The sequence below is a fragment of the Grammomys surdaster genome, unplaced genomic scaffold, assembly GCF_004785775.1.
Source record: "Grammomys surdaster isolate TR1022 unplaced genomic scaffold, NIH_TR_1.0 206, whole genome shotgun sequence".
NCBI lineage: Eukaryota > Metazoa > Chordata > Mammalia > Rodentia > Muridae > Grammomys > Grammomys surdaster.
In genome coordinates, this window is record NW_021604651.1 from 7,331,023 (window position 1) to 7,351,575 (window position 20,553).

Below are 20,553 nucleotides of genomic sequence, written 5' to 3' on the forward strand. Positions count from 1 at the left end.
ACTCAGGACCTCTGGAAGTGCAGTCAGTGCTCTTAACCACTGAGTCATCTCTCCAGCCCAACTATTAATTTTTTAAATATTTTTTTAACCTTAAAAGAAGGTTCTTAGGGCTGGAGAGCTGACTCAGCAGTTTAGAGCACCGACGGCTCTTCCAGACGTCCTGAGTTCAATTCCCAGCAACCACATGGTGGCTCCCAACCATCTGTAATGGGATCTGATGCCCTCTTCTGCTGACAGTGTAGTATATTCACATATAGTAAATAAATCTTGAGAGAGAGAGAGAGAGAGAGAGAGAGAGAGAGAGAGAGAGAGAGAGAGAGAGAGGGCTCTTAGTGCTTACCCCCATCCCCCCAAGGCTTTTGTGTATTGAGACAGCAGAAAGGGAAAGCCCATCACTTCCAGAGCTGGTCTGTAGTTACTATGCTCCCACACCTCTGAGAAGCCACCATCCTCCTGTCTTTCATCCCCAGGAGCTTAGTGAACCTTGGTTACTGATCTTAATCATGTAGCCAAAGGCTCTACATCCAGTAACAGGTAAGATCGCCAAGCTCAAGGGTGCCGTTGTAGATCCACCTACTCTGGGTCCTAGAATCACCTAACTGGTGATTCCCCATCCTCTCCCCACCCTGCCATGCAGATTTTATTCCACTATTAGCCAGTGGCTTCAAATCGCCTCACTCAACATTGCTCCCAGAGTTAAAGCTGCAGAGGGGACCCCGGGAGCTGACTCAGTGGGTACGGTACTTGCTGTACAGGCATGAGAACCTGAGCTCAGATCCCTAGCACCCAAGTAAAAGCCAGGTGTCAATGTCTGAGTGTGAATCCTGCTCAGTACCACAGGAGAGAGCTTAAGAAAACTAACCTCGTACACTTACAGCTCTGAACCATGGTTCCAAGTTTGCTGTCCCCCACCTAACCTTGTAGACCAGTGGGTTCCCCACTGCAAACTTCAACAGCCTGCTGGATCCAGTTCTTTGGCTGTCACCTTCCCCAAAACTCACCCCGAGGATATTTGGACAGCATTTTAAAAACCTAAGAGCATAGGGTAGAATGAAGGCACACTGAGGCCACTGTGCAGAAGTCAATTTACAGATTTAACACTGGCTTTGACTACAGTGAACTTTGAATAATCTTCCTAACATTCAAATGGGAAAATCTCATTTTCTATGAACCTCCTGGTTTTGAAGAGATATAGATATCTGGTCTCAAGGAAATGACTTCCTCCTGTTCCTTTTAATAGCCGCTTTGAAGGAGTGACTCCACAATGTAGAGTGTGTTTACCCAAAGGAGAAGAGAAATTGGCTTCTGCGGAGAGGCTGCCCCATGCCGCCTTCGGGACTAGTCCTGCTAGCTTTCATACACTGTATTTTACCTCTGCAAAACTGTGGAGAATTTTCCCATCAAGGGCTTCTCAGCCTTTGCACAGTGACATTTTGACCAGAAAAGTTCATGGCTGTGGGGCTAGCCTGTGCTTTCTAGGATGCTCACCTGGATCCTAGATGTAGACCTGCAGAATCTTCCCACTGTGACAATTTAAACCTCTCCAGATAGTACCAACTGTCCCCAGTCTAGATAGTCTGGAGCTCAGGGTGGCTCTACAGGTGAAAGACACTCCCTGGAAGGGCGTGCCCAGTGGGCATGTCTACCTACACGGTTGAGGAAGGGAAAACTGGGGGCTTACCTTAGTTTGCTCCAGCTCTTTCTCCACAGCCCTTCTGGCACACATTGCTTCTTTTTCTTCCTTTCTGGCATGCACAAGGGCTTCCTCTAGCCGCTGTACTTCACTCTACAATGAAACAGATAGGTCAAAAGATGTAGGGGCAAAAGATTGCCATGGTCATAATGTGTCTGTCATGGGATAAAGATTGTAAGGAACAGCTGGGTTCCTGGGTGTGTACCCCTCTGGAGTCCCACCTTTATCTACCTGTGAATTTCTGGATTACCTTGGTGTTTTGTTTTGTTTTCCATTAATATAAATACCCAAGCTTTACCCCTGTGTATGCAAAACCTCCAGGTAGGGGATAGAATAGGGCAAGATGCTTCTGTAGAAGGTATGCAGGTGACCTGATGGCACCCAGGATGGCCCTCTGCCATTCAGCTGCTGTTTCTCACCACCTCTTTTCCTAACTGCTTCCTATTTCCAAAGCCCTGGCAAACCAGATAACTGGTTTGCAAAAAATCTCCAAAAATATCAGCTCCGTGTTAAAGAAAGGATGTCTTTAGAGAGTCAGCCTAATGGAGGTGTGACAATGGTCTCTGCGGGTGTGGGAGCTTCCCCAGTGAGCCTCAGAGAGAGGAGGAGCATCTCTGGAGCCCCACAATCTCTGGAGACTGTGCAGCCCAGGCCCATGGTTCTGATCCTGGTTTTGTCATCCCTGCCCACAGACCACTCCTAGAGATGCTTGCAGTTTACCTTGGCATCTTAGATAAATCCTGACAGTGCCTTTCCCACCTCTGAAATCACTCTCAGGAAAGAGGGCTGCAAGCTGCCAAACCCCGGCCAAGGCCCTGCCTTACCTTACACTTCCGGAGAGTCTCCTTTGCTTGGGCCTCGTCACTCTTCACGTCCTCCATCTGCCTCTGCAGCTGGGCCACCCTGCACTCCAGCTCAGCAATCCTTCCCTGCAGCTTCTCATTCTCCTCCTTCAGCACTTTCTCCCGTAGGTCAGCCTCTGCTTGGTTCTGCTCTGAGGAGCTGCTCCTGCTGGCCAGGACCTCAACATTCTATGAACAATGAGAACAAAGGAAGGAGTATCCACAGGTGGCCCACAACCCTGAAGGAAGTGCTGCTGCTGCTGCTGCTGCTGCTGCTGGAACCTCCTGGCATATGTCTGCCATCTCAGTAACAGGAAGTTAAAGCAGGAAGATTGAAAGTTCCAAGTCAGCCTGGGATAGTGGGTGAATTTGAGGCTAGTCTAGTCAACTTAGAGAAACTCTATCTCAAAATTAAAGATTTTTAAAAAGTTGGAGCTGTAACTTCATGGCAATAGCCTTGTTTAGCATGTTTGAGGAAACTCCTCCTCTTCTTCCTCTTCCTCCTCCTCATCATTCCTTCTCTTCCTCCTCTTCCTTCCTTTTTTTTTTTTTTTCTTTCCTTGAGACAGGGTTTCTCTGTATAGTCCTGGCTGTCCTGGAACTCACTCTGTAAACCAGGCTGGCCTTGAACTCAGAAATCTTCCTGCCTCTGCCTCCCAAGTGCTGGGATTAAAGGCCTCCTCTTCCTTCCTTATTCCCTCTTCCTCTTCCTCCTTCATCTTTTTTTTTCTTCTTCTCCAAGACACAGTTTCTCTATGTGATAGCCCTGGCTGTCCGAGAACTCATTATGTAGACTAGGCTGGCCTTGAACTCACAGAGATCCTCCTGCTTCTGCCTCATGAGTGCTGGGATTAAAGGCATGTGCCACCACCACCCTCTGAGGGAATCATTTCAATACTCAGCATTGAAAAAACAAACTGAATGTCAGAGGAAAAAGATAGAGTGGTTGACAGCCTACAGGCCACTTGCTGCCTGTCACCTGCTCTTAGGTGAGGTGAGGGCCAGGGTAGAGCTGTAGATTTATGCTCGCCCTTTCTATGAGCTCTCCACCTTCTAAGGAGCCTAGAAGCTATTCTCATCTCACTTTAAAGATAGGCTGGGGGCATAGCAACTCCATTAGTAAATGCTTGTTCAGCATTCATAAAGCCCTGGGTTTAGACCCTAGCATCACATACACTGGGTGTGGTGACACACTCTCCAGCACTAAGGTGGTACAAACAGGAGAAAGAGAAGGTCAAAATCATCCTAAGCTACATAATGAATCTGAGGCTAGCCTGGGCTACACATGATCTTGTCACAAATAAAACACACAAAGACAGCACCCCTTCACAAAATGAATCTAGAACTAAAGCTATTTAAACTCTTAGAAGACACAGGAATGCATATCTGTGATCTTGGTCTAGACAAAGGTCCCTCTGCTACAATATCAAAAGCACAAATGACAAAAGAACAGACATCTGTGTGTGTGAGTGTTTGCCTGCATGTTTTATGTACACCACGTGTGTACAGTACCTAAGGTGGCCAGAAGAGAGCATTACAGCCCCTAGGACTGGAGTTATAGGTAGTTGTGAGCTTGTAATTCACCCTGAGAGTAGCCTGTGGGAAGTCACAAACTTTCACAAGGTTGAAGATAGCAGCAGCAGCATACATAACAAGGTGGCCCACAGGACAAGAGGAAAGATTTGCCAATCAGATCATAGTAGAATAAAGAATTCTTCACCTTCATAATAAAAAGATAAACCACTTAAAGCAAGCAAACAAACAAAACAAAACAAAAACCAAACACAGTCTCTCACACAGTTCTGGTTGTCCTGGAACTCACTATGCAGACCAGGCCGGCCTTGAACTCACAGAGATCTGCCTGCCTTTTCATTCCAAGTGCTGAAACCAAAGGCATGTATCTCAATGCCAAAAAACCACACACTCTTGATGTGGGCAAACGATAGAAATAGATCTATTTCCAAGGAAGATTCACATGAGCATTACACATTACACAAATGAGCACATGAAGATCTGCTATTAGTTGGCAGGCAAGGTCAAATCAAAGTCATCATTCACACATGCTTACTGCTCGGGGAAAATATGGAAAAGGTAAAACCCTCATGCATTGCTGAGAAAATAGAAAATTGTGCAGCCCTGCAGAAAAGCTGTCAGCTCTTCAAAGCAATGTTAAACCAAGTTTCCCTGAGGCCACCCAGGTCACTCTTTTCTATATCCTAATAGAAATAAAAGTCTCCACTTACATAAAAATTCGTATACTCATGCTCAAGGCATCATTATTCATAGTATCCTAACACTGGAAACAACTCACTAGTTCATTGACGAATGAACTAGTAAAGAAAATATGGTAATCCATACAATGAGCCCGTGACAGGGAATAAAACGCTACTGTATGTTAAGACAGAAAACATGATGCTAAGTAAAGATCCTAGATTTGTGTAGAAGGAAAGTTCTGGAATGGTAAATCTAAAGATACAGAAAATAGTTTAATGGTTGGCCAAGGCTAGAGGAGGGGATATGGGGAAGAGGTGGGAAGGGTCTGCTGATGAATATGCATTTCATTTGAGAACTAATGAGAACACTTTATTGACTACAGTAATGGCCACACAGCCCTGTAAATACACTATAAACCATAGAGTTATATATTATGTGAACTGTAGGTTAATATTTTTCTTTTCTTTTTCCTTTAAACTGATTGACATAGGGAAGACTTGGAGGCAGAGTAGGGATAGTGGGCAAAGAGAGTTTGTTTAGCCCTGAGCACACTAGTTTTTGTTGTTGTTGTTGTTGCTTTGTTTTATAATTTATTTTTTTTCAAATGGTAATTCATTCACACAGGGGTTATAAACACAGAAAGGCAAGACGTGGAGAAGACACTGGAGTGTGGGTGTTCAGGGGAAATACAGATAACTTTCAGAACAGGGTATCGGCTGGGTGAAGGTTCGGGGAACAGGTCACTATGACTCTGCCTATGACTCGCTTGTCCTTATCTAAGTTGGTATTGTCTGCCAAGGCTACCTATTTACAAGGTCTATGACTACTCAGGCTGGTAAATTTCAACGAAAGCTGCCTGTTTACAATAGCTTATAGCCATCTTTTTCAGTTTTTTTCCACAGAGACCCAAGACTTGGTGTTAGTATACATGTATGACAGATCTATTGCTGATTTTAGGCCTATGGCTGATTTTAGGCCTTCAGTGCTGAGCACACTGTTTTAAAAGATTTATTTTTACTGAATGTGTATGAGTGTTTGCCTGTGTACCACATTCATGCAGTACTTGAGGAGGCCAGAAGAGGGCGTTGGATTCCCCCAGAGATACAGGTGGCTGTGATGTGTGTGGGTGCTGGGAACCAAACTTGGTCCTCTGCAAGAACAGCAAGTGCTTGTGAGCTGTCTCTTCTGTCCCAGGGCATAGAGGTTTGCAGCCGTGTTCATGAGAGGAAGGGAGCCCTGATGCCTGCCCAAACCTTTCAGTGAAGGAAAGAACACTTGTAGTCACCAGGTTCTCACTCCCCTGGAAGTCTCAGGAAAAGGATGGATGCTGAAAGCCAGACCTGGTTTAACCTTGGTGTGGATCTAACTCATACCTTGGCCTGCTAGAAAAGGGCACTTGGTCTGTAAGTTCAACGCTAGCAGTGTCACCCCGCTTGAGCAGTGTCACAGGCTGGGTTTGCCTCTAGGGGAATGTGTGTATATCCCTGCACTTAATGCTGTTTTGATTATTTGCAAAGTGCTAATTTGCCTTTCTCAGTGTGGTTTCATGGTTTGGTAAACCACACTGTGTTTACAAATAGTTTAACATTTGCCTTTGTTGGCAAATCTCTCCAGAAACCTTCTCTGGCCCCTGTTCCCCCACCACCCCCAGCTCACTATTTTATAAAAAGACCACAAAACAAATTTCCCCTTTCCTGGAACTATCCCTAATTCAACAACAGTCCTGGCATCTAAGAATAAATGAAGCCCATATCCTTTGTTCAAGGCAAGTACTGTATCAAAGTCATTCTAGACAGATCCAAGTGAAGAAAGTGCTATAGAGAAGCTCTGTCAGGCCCCTCAGCTCCCAGATGCCCCAGTTCCCACATCACCTCTTCCAGATCTGTAGTGATGTCTGAGTTCCACTCATGTGGCAAAGATGTCAGGGCTAGGAAGGCTCTGCTGACCCAGAGGTCACTGTGCAGACACAGAAGCCATATTTATAGTACTGGGGGTATTTCCGTGACTCCCTCCTCTTACGTCCAGATGTCATAGCAAGATTAGAGAGGCCATACCATTAGAGAGAGCACTCAAGGCATGAGCTTCTGATTCGCAGAGTTGTGTGTTTGCCATTTATCATTTTATCTTACTCACTCATCCGGGCAGTCACAGTCAACAAAAACAACCCTAATCCCCTGTCACTCTGGCAACTCAAAACCCCTATGCTATTATGATGGCCACAAAGCAAGTGGGCTTTTCTTCTACTGTCAATTTCAAACCCTGGGCCATGACTAAAAGCTGCAGTAAGACTGTGACAGCCAAGGTCAAAGGCTTGGGTAGCATTGGTAACAGTATGTGGTAGCATTGGTTACAGTGTGTGGAAGAGTCAGAAAACAAGGCTGGTCAGGTTAATAACTGGAAGGAAGGCCTAGAAGGTAACATGGTAGTAGCTAAGTTACAAGGGGAATTTCCTTTTTCTGCAGCAACCTCTCCCAGTATCACATCCTATGCATGTGCAAAATTGTACAAAAAACGAGGCTAATGGCCAGGTGTGGTGATGCAAACTCCTAATCCTAGTACTTGGGGAAGAAGTGAATCTCTGTGAGTTCAATCCCAGCCTGGTCTACATAGTAAGTTCCAGGCCAGCCAGGGTGAGACTCAGTAAAACAAAAACAAACAAAAAGATCTACCATAAAAGCCGGCGATCATATTAAATGTTATTCAGCATTGTGTCAGTTCAATGGTGCATACAGCTGGAGAAGGAAGGAACAGGGAAAAACAAGCAAGGGGCAGAGCAGTCCACCCAGGCCTTTCTGTGCTCAAGGTGGTTTCATGTCTGCTTGACTTCACTCTGAACTGGTCGTACTGACAGACTGAGGAAGGGAAGTGGGGCTGAGGGAAAGCAGAAGCAAGCTCATCTATGGCAAGTGCACTTATAGTATTTGAATTCTGAACCACAGAAAGGCAATGGGGAGACACATTTTTAAAATAAATGTTCATTTCGTTTTAAAAGTTCAACCATTTTGGCCACAGGAACTTGGAGGACAATCAGGTATCTCCTCTGGAAACCTTTCCCCAGCCTGTTCACAGGCCCTTCTGCACCGTAAGAGATAGTGGAGCAGAGCTGGAGGCAGCAGCTGTACAAAGTGCTCACAGCTCTCTCATGCTGGCTTACGTGTGAAGCAATTCCTTCTCACCAATGGTGAGGAGGCAAACGCGCAGGCAGCCCAGCATCTCACAATTGCAATGATGGTCCTCCAGAGTTTATACTAACTGACCCTGAGGTGGAGAAACCCACTGTGGGGGACAGAGAAAACCAGGGGCTGTGGGTAACAGCTCTTAGGGCTTTGGTTTCTCCTGTACAAATCTCGCCTTTCCCAGTGTAACCTTTTAACCTTATACTGTGTCATTTGAGGGGGTGGGGGATGGAGTGCATGTATTGGCACATATGGAAGCCAGAGTTGCCATTCCTCAGGCACCTTCCTTCCTTCCTTCCTTCCTTCCTTCCTTCCTTCCTTCCTTCCTTCCTCCCTCCCTCCCTCCCTCCCTCCCTCCCTCCTTTTTTTTTTTAATCAGAGTCTCTTATTATCTTAGAACTCACAAGTAGGCTAGAGTAGCTAGCCAGCCAGTCCCCAGAGAGCCATCAACCTGTCTCCATTTCCTAGGCACTAGGATTTTAGTACCTGACACCACAGTCAGATTTTTCACATTGGTTCTGTGAGTCAAACTGACATCGAGCGCGTGCCAGGCAAACCATCTCCCCAGCCCTTGGTGTCTTCTTTTATATCAATGTTCACAAACTTCTGGCATCCAAGGAAGGTTCAGTGCTAACCTTGGGATCCTTGCCAGACTCCCTCTTCCTTACCCACTCTGCATACGGACTCATATCCCAGCGTGGGTCACATGATCGTGAAGCACCTGCAGGATGGAATTCCCACCTTTGCTTGGGGAAATGCTTGACAGGGTAGAATGAGGCATGAGAGATGAAAAAACTCAGCTCCGTTCTTTCTGCAGCCTCCACTTTCCCACCTGTACACGGGGCAGGGTTTGCAGCTTCACAGACCGCTGCAGACAGCAGCCAAGTGAAATCCTGGCTTCTACAATGGGTGTAAGCGAGGAGTCCAGCTATTCCTGGCTCACCTGGCTCACCACTGCAGCCTTGGCTTCAAGCCATTCCTGCCCATTTCACCAGCCACAAATCAAACCTACACATCATCTCATTTATTATTGTATGTTAGTGCAGTGCCTGCACCGTGGCGTGCACGCAGAAGCGAGGAGACAACTAACAGGAATCAGTGCTCTCCTTCCACCACATGAGTTCTGGGGACTAAGTTCAGGATCTTGAGTCTTGGGGGCAAAGACCCTTACCCACTGCACCATCTTGCAGACCCTTATCCACTGTACCATCTTGCAGACCCTTACCCACTGAACCATCTTGCAGACCCTTACCCACTGAACCATCTTGCTCCTCAAACCTACATTTAAAAAATAAGATTTTATTTGTATGTCTCTGTGTCTGTGTGATTCATAACAGTGGCAAAATTACAGTAGTGAAGTAGCAACAAAAGTAAAGGGACTGTATTAAAGGTCCGCAGTCTTGGGAAGGTTGAGAACCATCTCAGAGCTACACTCATAAGCATTTGTGAATGGCCCAGTGTCAGTGCTCGGAACAGAACTTTGGTCCTCTGGGAGAACGCAAGCACTCTTAACCTCTGAGCCATGTCTCCAGCCCCAAAACCTACACTTCCGGGAAGAAATGATGGAGGTGCTCACCTTTCCAAAGCAACTGATGCAGTGCAGAAATGAGCCTCAGGTACTTAAAGGGCAAGTCAGGTTTCCTAGCTGGTTCATTCATTAAACACCTAGACCGGTGTGTGGATCTGGCAAACTAATGGTGACTAAGGGCAAGCAACATATTTGAATGTGCTGAACTGTTGGATTTACACTGCCTTTAAATTCCTTCACGCTCAACCACGTGCTCTAGTTACTAATTTAAAAGGTGGTAGCAGGGGTGAGGGGCAGAGAGTTGGGACAGGTGTGCAATTACTTTGACACAGAAAGACCAAACCGTGGTCTATGTCTGATGTCACTGTGCATTGCAAACGACTGTTGGCAAGTGCCACATGAGTTAATCTGCGCTTCAGGATCGCCTCACTAGCCCCTGAAACAGGATGACACATCTACTTATGACAAGGACAAAGCTCTAGCACAGCACACCAATGGCTACATCTCGAGTGTTCTGCTTAATTGAGGGTTTGACTGCCCTTTTCTCCCAGAGTTCAAGTGTGACACCTCACTTCTCACGGCCAACAGGCAGACAGGGCCAGGGCCTCTGGGCTTGTCCCAATGCAGAACCAATACACAGACCTTTCGGGCTTTACTAATTAACAAGGCCTCTGCCACAGCCAGCTTTTGCTTCCTTCCTGCCTCCCTTTTCTGCTGAATGAGGGCAAACAGCTGAGGCGTGGAGGCCTAGAGGCCAGGGGACAGAATGCTGGCTTGTCAGTTCCATGCCACTGGCCACTCCAGTCTGTTGAGGGTGCAGGAGCTGAGCACCCAGTGCCCCTGACTCAGGTCACCTGCTGCAAGGCTGCTTTCCCTCTCCACAACATATCTGCATAGCTGCTCTCCTTGGTCCAGTGACAGCCTGGAGTGATGACAGTGAATCCCTCACTCACTCTAAGATATAAGAAGTCACACCCCCTGATATTATCTTCATCCCCCCGCCCCCAAGTGACAATGAGCTATTTAGTAATTTAAAAAAGCTTGTTTTAGGCTGGACAGTTGTGGTACACTCCTTTAATCCCAGCACTCAGGAAGAAGAGGTAGGCAGATCTCTGTCTACAGGACAGCCAAGGCTACATAGAGAAGAGAAAAAAAAAAAAAAAAAAGAAGGCTCCCTCCAGCCCTTTTCTAGTACTTTGTGGATTTTATTGTCAGAAGTTTGTGGTGGCTTGAGTTCTCATGAACGTAAGAGTTACCCAATAAATCCTCATTCCATCTCAAGGTCAGAGCAGGGCCTGAGCCGAAGTCTCTAACAAGTCCTGTGTCAGGCTGCTGGTGCCCATGTCAGTGGTTTCTTCTGTGCTCTATCTGATCTGGGACCCATTTTGGCTTCAAATCCTTTATGCTTGCAAAGTTCCAGATGTTTCAAGGGAGAGCTGATTCCAAAGCTAACGAGGCTCTTCTGAAGTTTCCTTGTGTCAGCTATGGCCTCCATACCAGACCCTGTTAGTCTTTTTATGATGACTTTGGGTAGGTCTTGAACTCACACCAGCTTTCTCTGCAGCATACAAGGCCAGTCCAGCTGGTTTCTGTGTCCCTGCAGTTCTAATAGTCTAAGGGCATGGAAGGAACTTGAGGAAAGCAGGCAGTACTGGCCAATCGCGGAGCTGAACTTGACCTTCTAGGACTCTCACTTGGCATTCTACCTGCTGCCAGGTCTCAGAGTCCTCGCCACCACACCTAGAGCAGAAGACACCAGGCAACTTCTTGCCACTAGAGTATAATGAAGTCACCAGCCCATTGTCTCTTTCTTGTTACTAATTCACTATCCCTCAGGCAAAATAGACAAAGCTTCCAGAAAACTGTGTTCATATTCTGGGTGCTTGTTGCCAAAGTGGTCATTTTCCCCCACATACAGAAGGGCTGAAAAGGTATTTCTTGCTCTCTCTTTATCCTACTTAACTGTTCTAGGGGTTTTCCTAGAGTAACGCAGTAATTAGATAGCTTAAAAATGTAAGTGTTCTTTTGTAGTGGGCAGGATTGCTCAGTGGGTAGAAGCTCTGACAAACTTAGTTCAATCCAAGAACCAATCAAACAGGGAAGGAGAGAAGCAGCTCCACGAGGTTGTCCTCTGACCTCCACGTACACATCATGACATCATACACATCATAAGCACACATATCACAAGCACACATTACACACAATGATAAATGTGTGTGTGTATGTGTGTGTGTGTATAAATCAGGAAAATAAAACAGAGGTTAAACTTCCTGTTGAGATTAGCTTGGTCACTGACAGACCACAGGACCTTATGGACAGTCACAAAGAATCTGGCTGTCAGTACCTATGCTGGACAAGTTGAGCAGGATTTTTGAAGATGACAAGTCAGTCCAATATCACACACACACACACACACACACACACACACACACACACACACACACTTCAACACTTGTTCACAGAGTGTGCTTGACACAGGCTATCATTTAAACCATATAGTAAACATATTCGGATTCTCGAGATGAGAATAAGGGTGACTTCCATCAAAACTCTCTCGACCAAATAAAGAAAACATTGATTTTCCCCAAAGACCATGTGCTGAAGAGTTCATGCCGAAATGTATGATTCTGTTCATGTGAAATTTCCAGATGACACACATAGGATGAGCTATTGACTGATAGAAGATGGGGAGGAGGAGAGAGCGGGAGAGCGGGGGAGGGGGGAAGCTCTGACAATAAGCTGTGGCATGTTGTTGGGTGCTCTCATTGTAAACAAATAAAACCTTGAACTATGCAGTTTAAATGAACGAAAATGGTGGATCTGCCCTGTGAAGGGCATTTTGGTGTGGACTCTGAGGGATCTAACTCAGGTCCCACTCTTGCAGAACAAAGCATTTTATCAACTGAGCTCTCTCTTCTGCCCCCAGCTTTAATTTTTTAACATCACCTCTTTAAAAAGAAATGTTTACTGAATGTTCTCCAGTTTCTCTGGGTTCTCTCAATTTCTGGAAGATAAAAAGAGCCTCATGTCATATCTATAAGACATTCTCCCTCCCAAAGAGGGCTGGTCTAAGCTAACCTTATGACCAATATATGAAGCATCTGTTTATAGAATCCAGCATCCCCTGCTGTTAGCTGCAAGGAGATGGCTTCAGGAAGAGGCTCTATCCAGACAATGCCATGCTTTTAAGCTTTCGTCACCACATAAGAACTAAGAGTGGAAACAGGAAAATAAGACAGGGGTTAGACTCCCGGTTGAGATTAGCTTGGCCACTGACAGACCACAGGACCTTACGGACAGTCACAAAGCAGCTGGCCATCAGTGCCAATACTGGACAAGTTGAACAGGATTTTTGAAGAGGATAAGTACAGTCTCCCATACGGATGTGGGCACCCCTCCAAAATAAACTGAAGGTTCAGCCTGAAGCCACACAGGTCTTCAGAGCCACCACGTTACACATCTCCCTTCCCCACAGATCTTGTTACCTGGGGAAGTGTATTGTCTACCTTCTTGCTCTGCTGCCACCACATGTCCACAAATGCTGGGAACCATCCCAATGCAGTGGAAATCATGCAACTTTTAAATTTTAAAATGTTGGGCTGGGGTTGTAGCTCAGTTGGTAGTGTGGTTGTCTAATGTACACGAACTCTGGGTTCTATCCACAGAATTTCATAAACTGAGTACAGTGGTACATGCCTTTAATCCCATCACTTGGAAGGCTGGAGGCAAAATGATCAAAAGTTCAAGGTCTGCTTGGGATACATGAGAGCACACCTGCCCCCCAAAAAATACCCCTAAAATCCTCATACCAAGAGCTATCAACCCAGAGGGCTCACTTTTGTATAGGGGCTTCTTAGCATTCTCAAGTTAGGACAAATTCAGAACATTACCACATTGTCTTTTTTACATCCAAGGTTAAGGCTGGAGAAAGGAAATGACTGACATCATACTGGGACTCAAGATGTTAGACCAAGGCTGCTCACAAGCTTGAAGGGTGGGTCCTACAACCCCTGGGGTTAAGATACATAACAAGGGTAAACTTTACTTATTTCTCACTTTAACTTAAAAGTTCCTGGGGACAGAACTGAGAAAGCAGCTCCTACCCAGCCTCAAGAGGGTCTTTGGACTCCTTGGAAGCCAGCCTGCAGGGGGCAGCAGCCAGCTCCAACCAACCAGCCTGGAAAACAGCTCCAGGGCTCTCCTGGCCCAGGTAAGGCCACCTGCTCACTCTGAGGTTTTTGTCATATTAATGCCACAGAGTCAGAGTTTGGTTTCCTTAAAAACACAGGTGGCATTCTATTCCCTGCACAGATCAAGAGAAGTGAGAGACAAGAGTGCCAAATGTCAAATCACTAGACGCTGTGTAAACAACCCAGTGTCCAGGAAGGAATTGCTGTGCACACCCAATGCTACAGAGCATGAATCACGGGCTTCCTGTTGGCAGGGCCTTGAAGGAGGCAGGTGACTCTGGCCTCTGTCCCCTGGGGCCAATTGTTTTCAGCCAGGCTACAGGGCATGAGTCTTATTGGGGTTGCAAAATGCCACCTTCCTCCTTAGAAGAACTGAGAAAGGCAGAGGGGTCGAGAGATGGAGTCCAATCAAGACACCTAGTGGCTTTACAAGGTCTTTCTAGGGCAGTCCCCACCAGGGCCACTCTGCAGAAGAAACAAGCCACCTTGAGTGCTGACCAGATACCCATGAATGTGCTACCCCCACTATTTCTAGTTCTTTCCTGCCCTCCCGGTATATGTAAATCCCTGTTCCCTGTCCTCTTGAAGTTGAGGGTGACCATGGGATTGGCTTTGCCCCTCTTCCCCCAATATAAAAGAAGTAGGCCTGAGGAACCAGTCAGTAAACCCAGTCAGTAAACCCAGTCATAAAGTGCTTGTTGTCCAAGTATGAGGATCAAATTTGATTCCCCCCCAAACCCAGTTAAAATAAAAGAAGCCAGGGGCTGGAGAGATGGCTCAGCAGTTAAGGGACACTTGAGGCTCTTCTAGAGGATATGACTTTTGTTCCTAGCACTTATATCAGATGGATCACAACCATGTGTAACTCTAGCTCCAGAGGTTCCTCTGGCCTCTGAGAATACCTACATTCATATGTACAGACACCTATACACACACACACACACACACACACACACACATACATACACACACACACACATACCACAAATAATAAATAAATATATATAGTTTTAAAGCTGATAGGTGATTCAGAAGGACAGGTAAAGGGATGGGAAGAGGACCCATGGAACATTAACAAGGGAGAGCTGGGGAGGTTCCCCAAGGGCTGAGAGTACCAGGGTGGTGAGGAGAGGAGGGAAGGGGGAATCACTAAAATATACTTTGCTAATTTAGAAAATAAAAAGTCTTAAAAATGAATGAGATGTTAGAGCTGGATCAGATGTGGGTGCTTATAACCCTAAGCCCAGCATTGGAGAGGTGAAAACAGGAGGTCCCTGGGGCTCACTGTCCAGACAGCCTTCCTTCAAGCCAGCCTAACCTACCTGGTGAGCTCCAAGCCAGTGAATCTCAAAGGGGGGGGGGAGAGAGAGAGAGAGAGAGAGAGAGAGAGAGAGAGAGAGCGAGAGAGAGAGCGAGAGAGCACTGGAGAGATACAAGGTTGGCTTCTGGGCTACATACATCTGTATCCACACATATATCCATCTATGCATGTATGCACACATGTGCAAGCACATGCACACACACACACAGAATCCACCACATACATAATACATGCATACACACACACACACACACGGTTGCATTCATACATGTACCTCTATAACATCCCACATGTACTTCTCACACATACATGCACTTCATACATACACATATATGTGCCTTCATATATGCAACACACACACAAGTGGCATGCACTACATCCTGGTACAGACCTCAAGATCCATTCATGCAGCACACCCTCCCACTACATCAGAGGTTACAGACACATGGGTCTCCCAAGAACCCTAATGAGCAAAAGTGTTCCTCCTCATCTGCCTTGACACACACCAGAGATGTGGCAAGAACAAGAAGGGTTCCTCAGTTCAACCACTGAGATTGGGCCCATTTATTAGTGCAGGGTGAGCTGGCTTATTGAGCCATGCAGAGACCTCTGTTCCCAGGCTCAGACTGCCCATCCCAAGTTGACAGAGAACAAAACTCAAGTCCATCACAAGCTTCATCCCCAAAAGCCAAAGGGACATAATGAGGAAAGAGCATGGGCTTCTCCAGCTAAGTTTGGGTTCAATGCCTCTGCCACTTAGCAGAGCCATATGACTCTGTGCTAGCCAGTTATCCTTCACCGAGACACCATCTCCACTCTGAAGTCCTGTGAGGATGGGCTGCAGTGTGTGTTAAGTATGGGGCAACAGACAGCAGTGGTTACAGTTGCCCCTCAATGCCAGCGATCTGATCTAGGCATGTGCCAGCTGCAGGAAACCAGGCTTTTTTCTTGATCTATATAACAGGGAATGTCTATGCTCAGAGCAGATTCATAAGTTCCGAGTGAGAGCTCATGAAGGCACTCAGAACAGAGGTGGCTGCTTAGTAAGCACACACCCCACTGTTCGGCTTCTGTCCTAGCCAGCCCTAGAACACTCATGGGTCAATGAAGCAAGAAGAGACCAGACTATGATGGCCTTCTACCTTAGGTTCATCTGACAGGAGGCCTCTGAGATATCCCATGGTACATCACTCTACCTTGGGGATGCTGAATATCAGCATAAACTCAGAGACGCTCATAGTAGCCCAGAAGGTAAGCTGTTGTTTGAGAAGCCCACCTAGATATCATATGCAGAAACCTAGCCCACCCCTGAGGCCAGTTAGTGGGATATTCCTTACTCAAGTAAGCTTAAACTGACTTCTATTGAGGACCCAAGAGCCTGATAGCTCCGCTTAGATCCAGCTTTAACAATGCCTGCCTTACCATGGGGTTTTGAGGAGAAGTAGACCAAACAGGAACATCTGCCCTTTGTCACAGAATCTCTGGTCACAGTGTAAGAGCAACTCAGGCTGAGTTCTGAGGTAGAAGAGAGTTATCTCTGTTCTAAGGCCTCCCAAGCAAGCCTCTGGAAGTGGCCTCAAGGAACACTAGAGGCTCAGTGAGACTCCTTATCCTGGTCCTGGGCGCCCGCATGGGTGGGGCTGACTGACTCAAAGCAAGCAAACTTCAGTTGTACAATCACAGAATGTGAGAGAAGGGACCCCAAGTAAGGACTTCATGCCCACCACCAAGTATCTATCTATACATGCTGAAACCGAAGTTGAATAATGCACAGAACCAATCTGGAAGACCATAAACTCACACACAAGAAAATTAAACATGGACCAGCAGGAGAGCTTAGCGTTTACTTGCAAACCTGGGACACATATGGTGGAAGGAGGGAACGGGGCCCTGAAAGGTGTCCTCTGACTTCCACGCGTGTGATGTGGACTGTAAACAAACACAAACATGCACACAAGAGAACTACATTTGTAAAAAAAATTAATTAACCATGGTCTAACAGTCTCAAGGTCATAGCTTATGCGGCAGAGACGATGATATCAACATGGTGGAGAAAGGATATTCCCTCTCTCTCACCTAACAAAGTTTCTATTTCTGTAGGTAAGTTAAGCCAGGCATAGAGTGCATTCATCTCCAAGTCAGAGAATGGCAGTTATCTGAGCTTCCTAATTTCTCAAGTTCAAGCACTAGTTCGAATTTCTAATATGTGCCCTACCCCCTCCCCTGCCATATCTCTGACAGAAGAGCAGCTACTTGGCCTCTGGTTCTAGGGGCTGGACAGACAGACAACCTTTGAAAATGAGCCTCATTTCTGCCCCTCTCTGCCATAGAAATGTCTCTGTGTTGAGCCAACATCTATATCCCTACTGTGCCACTGGGAAGGAACTTGAAAGGGTGGTTTAGACTAGCCATTTTTCAAACATCAGAAGCCCACCCCAGACCCGCTCAGGCCACCCTACCACACCAGGTTTATGTTAAACTTTCCCAGGTGCTTTTTCCTTCATTGAGGTGTATGTAGTACTAATTATTTCTCCAAGTGTAAGGCTCAAGTCTGTGAGCCTAAAATCCCTATAAAACTTAGGAGGCTGAGGCAGGAGAATCACGAGTTCAAGGTCTGCATGTACACAGTGTACTTCAGGACCAGCCAGGAACCTTAGGGAGACTCTGCTAAAGAAACAAACAAAAACCTAACAACCATCCATCCCCAAACCAAAACAATCAAAAGAACCTGGCTTGTCATCCTGACTGGGAACTAACTCCTCTCGTGAGACATTTTTCAATCGATAAGACAGTCCAATATCTCTTGGAGACACAAGTGAGGCCAAAATCAAAACTGGGGGCTGAACTGAAGTCCAAACCAAAAGTACAACTGCCTCGAGACACGTAGACTTCTGTTAGACTGGTTCCAGGAGCCATGGGGACAACCAGCACATCACTATGGCATCTCCCATTCTTGTCTGACTCCTCTGACTCCCAGGCCAGTCTTCTTCCCTTGACCCTCCAAGACCCCTGCCTGTATCCTCATGTACTTTTCATAGAGCTCCAGGAAGTCCCAACACAGTCCTTTTGTTAAGTTGAACTTGACTTCTAGGGACAAATAAGATATCAGCCTTGCACCTGAAGTCACACTATTTTTATATGACTTTCATCAACCACCCCACCCAGTGTCTGGAATCTGGAGGAGGGACCTAGCTCACCACATGCCCCGGATGAGCTGCTGAATGTTCTACCCAAGGACAAAGCTCTGGCTAGGGCACGATATTCTCGTCATTCACTGCCTGAAGCTCCAGCAGTGCCACTTAAAGAGGTATACTATAAGCTATTATTCGTCTCTCCCCTCCCCCCTTCCCCCTTGTATGTATGTAAGTGCGTGCGTGGGGGTGTGCACATGTGTGTAGGGGTGCACACATTCATGTGTGTGTGTGTGTGTGTGTGTGTGTGTGTGTGTGTGTGTGTGGAAACCAGGGGAGGTTATCAGATGTCTTCCTCCATTATTTTTTGCCTCATTCCCTTGAGACAGGATTTCTCACTGAATCTGAAACCCTGTGCTCTGGCTAGGCTGGCCAGCCTGAGCTCCTGAGACCCATCTGTTTCTGCCCCCAGTACTTGCCTGATGGGCAAGCATGCCCATGGTCAGCTTTTGGCTAAGAGTTAAGGACTTAAACTCGGGTTTTCATCCTCCACAGTAAGTCTTGGCATTTGAGAAAGAAAATGGAGGTGCTGATAGGTCAAATCAACTTAACTAGGTTGCCAAACTGGATCACAGAGGCACAAGACGAAACCCCAGGCAGCCCGACTGACAGTCAACAAAACGGAAACTAGAAAGTGAGTCCAGGGCAAGCTTGGGATCTGAGCACAGCCAGGCTTGTCCAGTGTCCGGCACACTGGTCATGCTCAGTTTAAGTTCAGGGAATCAATGGTTGTTACAGAAGTCTAGATGCATGTTCTTCACCTAGCATCCACACATACTCCCTTACCCTGCCTCTACCCGTGTGTGTGTGTGTGTGTGTGTGTGTGTGTGTGTGTGTAACATGTAACATTACTTTGGTATTTTGGTTACTTTTTCCCCCCAAGACAGGGTTTCTCTGCATAACCCTGGCTGTCCTAGAACACCCTTTGTTAGATCAGGCTAGTCTCAAACTCACAGTGTGCTAGGATGAAAGGCCTGTGCCATCACCAGCCAGCTGTTTTAAGGTTTTTGTTGGAAGGTGACCATGTGTACATAGAGGACCACTCTATTTCATTTCTCGGGAGCTATTCACCTTACCTTTGGAGGACCTTCCACTGACCAGGAACTTGGTGATCCTAATAGGCTGGCCAGAGAGCCCCATAGATTTTCCTGTCTCTATCTTTCTGGTACTGAGATTTTAAGCAAATGTCACCACACTTGGCTATTTACATAGGTGCTGGGATCAAACACAGGTCCTTATGCTTACAGGCAAGCACTTTATTAGCCGAGCTATCCCCTGCACCATTTTTATTAGTTTTGTGGTTACTGATTTTTGTTGTTGTTGTTTGTTTGTTTTGCTTTGAGACAGGGTCTGTCTTAGCTTCTATTGCTGCAATGAAACACCATGACCAAAAGCAACTTGGGGAGGAAAATGTTTATTTGGCTTTCACTTCCACAATGTAGTCCATCACTGAAGGAAGTCAGAGCTGGAACTCAAACTGGAAAAAAGCCTGGAGGCAGGAGCTGATGGTGAGGCCATGGAGGGGTGCTGCTTATTGGTTTGCTCATCATGGCTTGCTCAGTTTGCTTTTTTATAGAACCCAGAACCACTAGCCTAGCGATAGCATCCATCACCCATGATGGGCTGCTACCCTCCCCCAACCCCATCAATCACTAATTAAGAAAATGCTGTGCAGGCTTTCCTATAGCCAAATCTTACGGAGCCATGACATAAAACTCTCCAGCCCACGCCTCCCTTCAACTCTCAAGTCTCTTGCCTCTACTGCCCAGGCGTGGAAACGGCAGGCGTGTGGGCTCCACCAAGCTTGGTTAAGAAACACTATTCTGGCTGTGTCATGGGCTAAATCTACTTTTTCTACATGGACTGAGAACCTAACCTCAATTTACAATACTGTCTCTATGAGAAAAATCTTTCAACTTCTAAACACCTTCTATAAAAATAAACTTCAGTTCTAAATGGTGGTCTCAATTACCAGATTCCCTCATTAGAGTGCTCATTTACCTTCAAAATCACTCATTAGTCCCCCACAAACACTGAAGGGGCCCTTGCCTGGCTGTGCTGTCACCTCAGAAAGGAGGCCTGAATTTCAGAGGAATGTGTGAATTGAACACCCTGCACAAATTTACCCCCAAAGGCTTTTATTCCTTAGAGACCTTGAGCAAATCAGTCATTTGCTGGGAGGCTTAAGGTCCTACTTAACGGAGAAGCAACTGACCCACTTAATGACTCTGAGATGGTAGCTTACAGCTTACACAGAGTCACTCATTCTCTAGGTGAGCAAGAGGGTCTAGAGAGAGAAGAAATGCTTGTTCAGAGTGATGTGAGGGAATTAAAGCTACAGTGAGATCGTAAAGGCCTTACCTCCAGCTGAGCTCATGGATCAGGAAGGATATGAATA

The 20,553-nt window shown here is 46.4% G+C and overlaps 1 protein-coding gene across 2 annotated transcripts in view; it reads right to left on the reverse strand.

Annotated features, from left to right (window-relative positions):
• Cgnl1 (cingulin like 1) overlaps window positions 1-20,553 on the reverse strand; it is a 103,675-nt gene that overhangs the window by 28,581 nt on the left and 54,541 nt on the right. For both annotated transcript variants that reach the window (XM_028771380.1, XM_028771379.1), the window contains 2 exons: window positions 2,518-2,724; window positions 1,682-1,786 (listed from right to left, as the gene is read on the reverse strand). In XM_028771380.1, the coding sequence (XP_028627213.1) occupies window positions 1,682-1,786; window positions 2,518-2,724 (312 nt within the window). The remainder of the gene's footprint in view (window positions 1-1,681; window positions 1,787-2,517; window positions 2,725-20,553) is intronic.